At 43.0% G+C, this 11,450-nt stretch overlaps 1 protein-coding gene across 1 annotated transcript; it reads right to left on the reverse strand.

Moving 5' to 3' along the window:
- Positions 1-2,123: 2,123 nt before the first annotated feature.
- Positions 2,124-9,996, reverse strand: valopb (vertebrate ancient long opsin b; the record flags this gene model as incomplete). Its single annotated transcript, XM_080834734.1, has 5 exons — positions 2,124-2,411; positions 6,490-6,729; positions 7,364-7,481; positions 8,830-9,040; positions 9,633-9,996. The coding sequence occupies 5 exons, from the start codon at positions 9,994-9,996 to the stop codon at positions 2,124-2,126; spliced, it is 1,221 nt and encodes a 406-aa protein (XP_080690860.1).
- Positions 9,997-11,450: the final 1,454 nt, after the last annotated feature.

Here is an 11,450-nt window from a genome sequence, read left to right on the forward strand (position 1 = left end):
ATATGGTGCCTATAAGTAGCCTTTCACTAGTGTACAAATTGCCTTCTCTTAGTTTGATATATGTGTGTGTGCTCTGTTGACGTTGAGTTACACTGTAAGATGTATGAAAACAAGTCGTTTTATATGTTGAAAGATATATATATATATATATTTATGCATGTATAATAATGTATACATTATATATGTATGCATTGACATGGAAATGAAACTTCAGACTTCAGAAAATAAATTTTATTCCCAAGAAAATACCCATTTTTATTACATTTAATATTCTTCTGCACACCAGCTAGACTCAAATGACACAATTAACGAGTTGCTTTGACATTGTTGCTCTGACAAATAAATAAATGACCACAGAGAAGAACATTCTTAACATGCTGCAAAAATCAATAATATCGATGAAGCAAAGATTCAACCAATCAAGCATTACACAACAGCTAAAGTTTTCAAAGGGAAATGTGGGGCAAGGCACTCCTTTCAGATGGAATATTGGACTCATCTGTGAACATCACTCAATGTCAAGCTTGTCTTTGCCTTTTCACTCGTCGTCCAGATAATGAAGTGAGATCTCACAACATAGTGCTGTCTGCACAGGAGAAAATGCTTAGCAATTCAACTAGTACAAACATACAGACCTTTTAAAGAGAAGCTAGGCTTTGGACAAAAAAATCCCCAAAGAAAGCTTTCTTAATAAAATGATCTCTGAACAAAAGAATGTGCCACTTAACATTATCCCATTCCCATTCAAAGGAGAAGCCTTTCAGCTTACTCTGATCATCAGAACACAGCCACATTACTGAAAGAATTATACTGAGTGGAATATGCTACCGGGCTCACAAAGAAGTAATGGCCAAAAAATTAAACATGCCAAATGCCTCAGTTTTTATTCGATTAGCTATTATTGCTGCATTACATTGGCAATTTTTCTTGGAAATATCTCCAGTGTACCACCAGATGAAAAGTTTGATAATGTTTAAGAGATGACAGCCGTAGCAGAGCTTTGAAATAACTTTTTTGTCTTCTTTAATAAGACCACCAGGATTATCAGGTATTTTCTCCGAACGCAGTCGGAACATGAGCAGACATTCTGTGGGCCTTTGCCAAAGCTGTCTGATGACCTTTCCTTTTCAGGGAATAACACATATAAATTGCGAGGAATATTTAATTTCACTGACATTCTACAAGTGTGAATATGGATGTACAGCATTGGTGAGGTCATGCTTCGTTCTAATTGGTGACAGAGAACCACCCCATCCCCACCACCACCACCATTCCCCCCTGCGTTATCTGCAGAACACCATAAGCGTAGTGCTGACTTTTTGACATCCCTGGCAATGGTGTATTGTCACTGACATTTAAACTGAATTTTTCTACATCAAAGTCAAACAGCAAACAGAAAGTAATACATGCTATATTCAGGATTGCACTATGGCGGAGGGGTTACACAAAATGGGCTACCAGAGATATATCCTCACAACAGAGACACCACACAGTAATACTCACCAATTAGAGACACCATTTAAACACTGAGCTTACACAAGAGCAAGACACACAGACACTGTAAAATGTTCACACACTTTGAAATAAAAACTACTACTTACCCATAAGGTGTATTTGGGGTGGACTGACATTAGCATACCAACAAATTCAGCATTAGCGTTCCCATATGTACACACACACACACACACACAAACACACACACACACACACACACACACACACGCACATGCAAAAGCTTCTCTACCAAAGATCTCACAGACATCGAGACACACATTCGCAGAGGACATTCACACATACCCTCTCATGCATACATACTATATGCTAAGAGGCAACACTTTAGGGAGAGACATTGCTCAGGGGTAGGGAGCACTCGGTTTAGTTCCACATAGCTCTTTTGACACACCTCACTCTGGGGGGGTATTTGTTCCCAAAAAGCAGTGCACCACCTGCCTTCCCAAAAGTGTTGCCCTCCTCCTGAACTCAACGTGTGTGAGCTAACACTAATTAGCAGAGCAAAACTGTGACCAGCTTCTGAAGGAACAAATACTGGCCCAAGGAGAGCCCTTGAAATTCTAAGAATCGAGAAACATTTATCTCTCCTCTCCCCTCCCACCCCGCTCAGTTCAGAGAGGGCACACTCTGTTCTCGTTGATAGGGAGCTTGATGGTTCCGCCGTTGTTCTCACTGTGCCTCTCCTCTTCCTCTCTATCCATCGGCTCATCTTCGTCCTCTTCATCTTCCTCCTTCGTGCGCTCCATGTTGCAGACAGAGAGGGGCACACGGGCGGCGATAGTGGACATCTCTCCCATGTGGCTCTCTGCCATGGTGCCGCGGTCCGACGTCCCGATGTGAGTGGAGTCGAGGCTAGACACCTGGCCACCCTTGAACATGTGAACGAGGCACTTCCTGAACTGTACAACAGAGAAAGAGACGATATGCAAGTGTCAAAAAAAGACAAAGGAGAAGACAGATTGTTTGTCAGAGAAAAGCATAGGCTATATATAGATGTGTATGTCTGAGAGCGGGGGGGTGGGGGGGACAGTATCTGAAGATCTCTCAGAGATCTCAGAGAAGCTCTAGAGGCAAACCAATAACACACATTCTCCCTTATACTCTGTCCTGCCTGCCTGCATCTCATATACAAACACAGATCCTCTCAGTCCAGAGGCCCAGACAATATATATTTCCCCAATGCCTTATTCAAACCCATCAAAGTAAAGAAAAACAAAAAGAAAAATAGATATCTGTACAACTCAAATCAATAATTGAGTTCAAACATGCCAAGGTGAATTCTTGTGTTGGGCAGCATGCACAAAAGGCTGCATTACATATCAGAGGGAAAGGTCATTACAACATATGTTTTTTGCCCACAGAAAAAAAACAAGGGCACTTCTGACCCTAATTAAAAAGGAAAAGGTCAGGCTGAGCTTCGCACAATTCGTGGCATTTGTATATTTATTTCCTCAAGGTCCGAGCTGAGCCTGGACGCAAATGAGGTGTCTTGGGTAATTACCGCGGAACGCCTTGCACAGTCGCATTCATGAAGCGAATAAGGAAAGCGTGATGAATAACATCTCACAAGCCCGAATAGAATACTCTTTTTAAATAAACACACACACACACACACACACACACACTGCATCACAGAACTGAAGTTGTCACACAAGAGCTTCTCCCTAAAGAAGGCAGGATGAGTAGGCTCATTCCTTACACACCAGCTGTTGACACAGCTCTCAATGTCTTTTCGTAAAAACACTGACAATTGAGTGCCAGTCCAATCAGTATCACTGAAACTCCTTTTTTTCTGGTAGAAAACACACAGCTACTCATCTGGTCCATCACACTCAGAGCCAGCTAACATTATCACCCACCGTAAGCTACCCTCTCAGCAAACATTCACCTTGCTATAATTACTTCACTGCCCTCTCCACAGTGTTCCCCCCTATGTCCTAGCATCCTTCTTTTTTCCTGGTGCCATCATTAGAGTATCAGCCTCCTGCCGATCAGACCCCCTCGGGCTGTAATTCTGCTCAGCGTGTTGTCACACTGTCATCCTCCCCTTCGATTATCTCGCCGCTTTAACTTCTGAGAATCTGCTGACCCTGTGACCCGGATGGCAGCTTCAGAGGAAAGGGGGTAGGGGGGGGGGCTGAACAGCTGGGCCAGAAGTGGGTCAGTCTGGAGAGACGAGAGCAGCTCCAGGGGCCCGACAGCGAGGCACAAGCCCACCTGAGACCATGGCCCTTCGGGTGCTCAGAAGCGCAAAGCCCCCCCCCCCCCCCCTCCCTCCCTCCTCATCCATGGAGCCAGTGAGCTCTTCGTGACGATAGAAGACTTCTAACATCTGTGACTGGAGCTTCAAAAAGTTCAAGTACGGTGACTTGAGAGGCTTCTGCGTACGGCTATGGTAAAGTCTGGAACAAATATTTCGTCATGTGATAATTCTTCAGATCAGCGACAGGTTACGGGACTTAGGGGCTATATTTGGTTAAAATTCCTGTACAGGAAAATAACAGAAAAAGGTTGTTCTTGTAAATATGATATATACATTAGCAGTGTAACAGTATGCACTGTGACCCAAACAATAAGTCAGAATATTCAGTGCACTACTCAGTTTAGCCCAAGGAGGTAATCGGGCGAAATGCATACTAGTGGGAAGGCCCCACTAGCATTAGCCATCCATTGACTTCCACTTATTTCGGCTTTTTTAGCCATCAAATCATTTTGTTGTTATTTTGTTAAAGTTATACGTTTCTTCCTATACTTTAGATCACCAACCAGAGCCTTAAGGGGCCAGTAAGGTTAATGGTTAACGGTCACTGCGCACACTAACGGTAACATTTTAATCTAGCTCAATGGAAAACAATTTGTGTCAAACTGTATGTCAACATTGTTCAACTTAAGTTGGATATGCCTGTGAATACATGTCAAACATTTTATTTTACAACGTCATCCCTCAAATGTTTTAATTAGTGGAACGAGACCAGGAAGGCAAGTCTTTCTCCCCACAGAGTCCAGGCAGTCTCTTACTTCAGAACATGCCAAAGTAATGCTAATGCCATAGAGCATTTATCACTGCGGACATGCAACTATATTTGGTCATAGAATATACAGAGTTAAATCATATGGTCAAAGTGCTTAAGCCCCGCTATAATGTGCCTTCACGTATGCATTTTAGTCATTCCTTCGTTTCTGCCCTGTATAAACGTGCACAGGCTGCAGTTCACAAATTATCAATTTTTTTCTTATTGAAAATATACCAATATTTGAGTGCCTGAACTGTTACAGTAAGATTAAATTGTATTCAAAATAAATGAAATATTATCTGCATTTTTTTTATGTGACCGTCACCCCAAAACTGAGGTACCCACCAAACTGTGAAATGTGTGCACCATTACACCCCTAGTATGCATAGAATATGGTTGTCCTCAATATTATGTTATAGTATTGGTGCAAGAAGTCTTACAGAAGTACCAATTCTATGTAGAAAGAACATAGATTATTGATCAGTACAGTATTAATCAATATTGATTGGAATGGCATACCACTTTGTAGAACATTCCATCCAACAAACCATCCACCAGCACTCCAGAAACACTCCAGCACAACATGACAAGGATCAGGACCTCTGACCACAGCAGCAAGACTCCACTGCCACACGCCCACCTGTCAGATCACTTCCTCTTACCACACCAGGACGCAGTGTGAGAGAGACAGAGAGAGAGCTTGGGTCTCTGAGTGTGAGGTTGGTAGCTAAGGAAGGGAGGCAGAGCTGATGTATATTTCATTGGGCATGCTGGACTACTCAAACACTCGGGACTCCATTTTCAATTATTAACCTGCAATCCATTATTGATCTTGTCAAAGAACCAAAGCACATCAGCCTCATGGGCTGTCAACCGGGGACTTGTCAGGTGCCTGTTATGTGGTCCTAACAAGCGATAAGTTGGAGTGAAATGCCTGTGTGAGTGTGGGATGTGGGGGGGCAGGACTGGGTGGTGTGGGTTTGTTGAAAATCTGAGCTCAGTTGTTCAGTTGAAATCTGAGGGAAGTTTGGTTAAAAACAACACTATCATATGAGTTGAAATGGTACTCAGAGAGAGAGAGATAGAGAAAGAGACTTAATGAGAGAGAGAGAGACTTCATGAGACAGAGGGGGAAAGAGACCTTGTGAGATAGAGAGACTTTGTGAGAGAGAGAGAGAGAGAGAGAGAGAGAGAGAGAGAGAGAGAAAAAAAGAGAAAAACTTTGTCTGAGAGAGAGAGAGAGACATTGTGTGTGTGAGAGAGAGAGAGACTTTGTGAGAGTGTTTATGATATGTTGAAGAACATGAACATGAAACAAACACAAAGGTTATGCTGCCTTACTTAGTGTAACAAATAACTAGGTAGACCACAAGCACAGCAATTACTTCAAGCAAAATAACTTTGGGAGGGCTTTAACCTACTCATAAAAATACTCCGTGAGAAAACCCAAATGGCACTTTGAAATAGGTTTATTTGACCTTTAGCACCAACTTCACTAGCACTCAATTTTTTAAAGAGAGTATGATATATATAAAATCACGATGTATCAACTAAAAGCCAGTTAACGGGAACAACGCTCCAATCAGCTGTGCAAAGAATACCTGCTGCATATTAAACTCTGTGTATTTTGGAAACTTATATCACGTCTAACATAAAAATGGGCCGTCTTATGTAAGAGACTTCTAACACAGGTTTATAAAAAATGTCAATAAGCATCGTTGACAATCACAAATCCATGTCAGAGGCATGAGCTTATGAGCATTCGTTTTAAATGATGCATACACGGCCACAAAAGCTGTCCACTGTTAGTACTCAAAGACATTCAAAAGTGTATGAATTGATTGTTATTCAGATACCCATGATTTTTTCAGATTGCCTGCAGCATAGTAACTTCTAAGGTATATACACCTAAAACATAAATGTCTGAGTGAAAGTCTTGAAAGCTTTGATATGCAAGTTTTACCTGCTTGTTCATGAACACGTAGATGACTGGGTTGTAGGCCGCGGCGGTCTTGGCAAAGAAGGCAGGGGCTGCAGACACCCTGGGGTCCATATTGATGGTGGGACAGAATGTGACCGTAACGGCGAAGACAGCGTAGGGCGCCCAGCCGATCAAGAATGCCATGATCATGACGATGACCATGCGTGCCACCTCCCTGTCGGGCTTCCTGGCACTGCCGAGTCGCCCGTGGGTGTTTGACACCTGTGGCACAGACACATTGGACACAAGTCTACAGTGACTCGCAGTCAGACTGCATTACATTCCTTTTTCAGAAAATACACAGATATCGGTATTTTTTTGTGCTGGCTGAAGAATGACCTATTGAACTATTTCCTGCTGAACCAATTCCATTTCTCATTTCATCATTTATGTATAAAGAGCAGATGTGGTGCACATCATCTATAAAGCACAACTTAAACATGCAGTCCGCTATTCAGTTTGGTTCTCGCGAAAGGTTGTTCATATTTGTGCTCAACAGTCAATCAAATTATACCCCTCCCCTCTGTGCTCCTGAAGCATAGTGTTTAATTGGCTGGTTTTGTTTATGGCTCGGTCTGGGCCACTATATTTGTTTCCCATTTTCTAGGACTGTGATCGAACACGACTGTTTTTGAGCACAAACACTGAGCTAGGTGACCGTGAAGAGCAATTCCCTGAATTTGCCAAAAAGTACATTCGATTAGAGTCATGGACCTGAGAAACCTGTACTTTAAAACACAAAACATGATACTACAAAGCCCCTAAAACTGGGAATAATGGGAAAAAGCTAAAGCCTTGATTTTAAGAATTCTCTCCACTATTAGCAGAGTAGCAGTTTAATTTCTGTCGAGTGCACCTTTCTGAGCTTCTGCATGAGCTTGCCATAAGAGCCGACAATCACTCCCAGGGGCAGGATAAAGCAGGTGGTGAAGAAGGTAATGATAAACATATGGTCTCTGAAGTCCGTCGAATACCTGGAGAACAACAGAGGAGACAGAAGACTTTGTGATTCTCTCTCCCTCTTTGTTTGCTTCAATTTCTTGGAGCAACATACCATGCACACACTCTCCCACAAACACACACACGCATATTCACACTCTCCTACAAACACACACACACACACACATGCACTCACACTAACACTCTTCCACAAACACACACACGCACACTCTCCCTCAAACACACACACACACACTCACACTCAAACTCTCCCACAAACACACACGCACTCACACTCTCCCACAAATACACACACCCTTGGAATCCTCAGGCACCAAGGCAGAGTAGTTTCTGGGAAAGGGAAAGAAGAAAGCATTTTGTGGGACTGTATTTGTCAGTGAATGTGTGTGTGTGTGTGAGACAGAGTGTGTGTGTGTGTGTGTACACTGCGTTGGTGCCCTTTGCCCATCTCTCGTGATGAAGTCATGACATGTCATGTGTGGCACATTCTTACTTGTGTGTGAGTTTGTAATGGGGAATAAGCAGATAAGGAGTCCCTTTAGGCCAGCCCCCTGATTGGACCAGCAGAAATGTCAGAGGGAACAAGTGCCATTGATCAGATGCGGCGATACAGATCACTGCATGTACTGCAAGCTTACCGACTGCCTCACAGCCAAGTCTATCTTTCACAAACATGCATGGTATTTTCAAACCAATGCCACTGCAGGGCAGTCTGCTGTCGAATTGATTATGCCATGTGTTTCCAGTTATCATTCAATGGATGCACAGGGACAGATAACAGGTGAAGGATGTTGCATATCATCCATTTTGTGCACTGCTTGTGTAAACCTTTATGGCCAGGGGGCATTTACATGTGAAACCATATGGCAGCTCTTTGCCCTTCTCAGCACCATCACCATAATAATGCTCACAACAATGGAAGAGAGACCATGGCTGTTAGGGGTAATTGCATGGGGCAAATACATTTGAAGACACATTCATTTATATACTTGCTCGGGGGAAATCAATGATGTTGGGTGATGATGCATCCACCAATGTCAAGAGCTTTAGAAATACGATTCAGAGACTGAAATGTCCTTGAAAACCATTGTGTAGGTTGTCAGGGGTAGGTGGTGGGGTACAAAGAGGAGAGAAAATTGACATGTGCTGATAATACCTCTGGCGATATCCCTTCCATTCAAAGCCAATGCCTTATTAGGTACAAGAAAGCTGCATTCAGTTTGATAAACAAAGAGGGCAAAAGGTAGCCTGTTGTAACTACATTAATAACTTCAGTCTTTCAGTTTCATCAAAATATTTTTTATCGGTATAACTTTTGTCAATGAACCATAATGATATTTCACTGGCCTAGCCTGAACTCACCAATTGGGTTCACAGGTGGTTCCAATCTTGCTGACTGTGTAGCTGTTCCAGCCTAGCACTGGTGGGATGGTCCAGATGAACGAGAAGGTCCAGACAAAGAGGAGACCCAAAGCGGCATGCTTTCCCCCGAGACGCACGTTCTTTAGCGGTCGGCAGATGACAAAGAAGCGCTCGAAGGCCAGAATGGCCAAAGACCACATAGCCACTATGCCTGTGTGAAGACAAAGCACACCTCACAACATCAGTCTATTTTGTGTGTTTTATGTTTTGTGTGTGTGTGTGTGTGTGTGTGTGTGTGTGTGTGTGTGTGTGTGTGTGTGTGTGTGTGTGTGTGTGTGTGTGTGTGTGTGTGTGTGTGTGTGTGTGTGTGTGTGTGTGCTGTTATATCATAAAACATTTTGACATTTTCATTGAACAGTTGTGACCGGTATACAAACTGCTGAGGGAGGACGGAAGCCTGTTAACTTTATCGTCACACTTGGACTGGTAGGGGACTTCAGGTGGACAAGGTTTATGTGGTGAGATCGATGATGTTGAGTGGACGAGGTAATGAGCGATATTGGCTTAATTGACATGTGTTCGTCGCTCCGGGTGAGGACCGGGAGTGCTTACTGAGTGTTCCCTACCGCTCTGCCAGGGACCTAGGTTATATTTCCCAAGAGGGAAGCGTCGCAACACCGGTATCTCAACACCAACATAGTGAAAAACGGCATAGCCTGCAAAATTCGATGTGGATGGACAACTACCGCTGTTTGTATTAAGTTTAAATTAAGAAGCAAGGAAACGTAGGGAAATCCACTTACCCAGATATGTGACGGCGAATCCTTCTGTGACGCAAGCCCAGTTGCCCAGGACAAAGTAGCCATTTGCGTTGTTTAGAAAACTTATGGACCCTCCAATGAGTGACACAAAAAAATCTGCAATGGATAAGTTTACGATTATATAATTTAAGGGTTTCCTAAGCTGCTTGTACTTAAAAGTCACTAACATAACGGTGAAGTTCTCAGAGAGGGAAAGCGAAGTCACAAGGAACATTAAGCACGCCAAAAAAGTATAGGTCCATGGCGAAACGTATGAGAGGGGTCCTTTGAACGGATTCTCGGGTTCGAATTTCTCCGTAGCGTCGGTGAAAGAAACCCCGTTCACTGACAAGACAAAAGACTCCATGCTTGAAGGCGAGGTCAGGTTCTGCCAAAGGTACAGTCTACAATACCTCCACTGACAGTTAACGGAGATCAGTGAATAAACCACATATTACTGGTTAAACCTCCCTAGCTCTCCGGAATAGCATTTGCGTGACAATAACTGCTATGCTGATACTCTGTGGATTAAATTGGCGACATTAATATCATACAATGGTCTAGTCATTATTTGCAAAAGTTACACTGTCCACGTTCTGATCAACAATGCGCGCTCGTCCAGTTGTCTATGCAGACCAATAATTTATCCAAAGGTGCCTCTGAAAAAGTCGTTAGGTCATTCAAAAAAAATGTGACATATATGAATATAAAAGTATTCATCCATGGATATGGACAGTGGTCCGAGGGACGTCTCGGGGATATAGGTACGGTGCCGTGCAATTAAAGCACCGGTTGTCGCCCGCCCCTCTCCTCGCGCATCCTCCAGCGTTCATGTTGTCCGTGTGCTCCTTTTTATACCGAACACATTACGCCCGCAGGAGTGAGGAGTTACGTCTTTCTGTAAGTTTGCAAAGCACGCGCGTGCAAGCATCATGATGCTGTCCAATGATGCCCCAGGTTGCACTCACGGTTATCTATAGAATCTCTCTGACTGGTCTGTTAGAAGAAATTGACCATTGAAATGGTTTCTAAAGCTTTGTTTTTAAGTCTTTCAGCCACGTGCACAGATAGAGCCCAGCACTGGGTTGCACCAGTTGAACCAAAGTTTAATCCTTGCCTAGTTCGAACGTAAATAAGCACTACGTTGGAGTTGACTAATTACAAAAATGTAAGGTGTTGCATCACGCAAATAGTTTCAGCATAACACGAAGTTATAACCCCCATCCCCCCCCCCCCCCCTTCCAGGTCCATCGTAAACAAGTCGTTAACATATACGTTTTTAACGGTAACATAAGGAAGATTAAATTCAACGGATTAGGCCTATAACGGAAGAGCTAAATATTACACTGATTACTGTCACAACTTTATTCCACTTGAACAGTGTTTGTATTCATTGAAAACCTTATGAGTCTGCAAAACGAATATGAAACATTAGGAAGTGACTATTTAACGTTACCGCAAAGAGCAATCACACATTCCATTAGCGCTGCTAGACCACCAATTAGATCTGCTAGATCTAATTTATTTACTAAACACCCAACTTTATCACCCATGTTGTTCCAGTAGTCTACAGCAGTGAAATACTTGTCCCAAAAACACAAAGACAAAGGGATATTTATACAAAAACGGAGGCTACTGAGGTTAACTGAGGACAACACCCCTGGCAAACATATATCTGTCCACCGGTGGATTTTGTTCCTGGAATTTATCAATCCTACCCTTGACATAGTCTTTTTAAAATATCAGCCACTAAAGAGAAGACAACATGGTACTAGAGGCTTTCAAGGTGTAAAATGACACGGTCCATTAAAGACTTTCGTT

The sequence above is a fragment of the Sprattus sprattus genome, assembly GCF_963457725.1.
Source record: "Sprattus sprattus genome assembly, chromosome: 3".
Classification (NCBI taxonomy): Eukaryota; Metazoa; Chordata; class Actinopteri; order Clupeiformes; family Clupeidae; genus Sprattus; species Sprattus sprattus.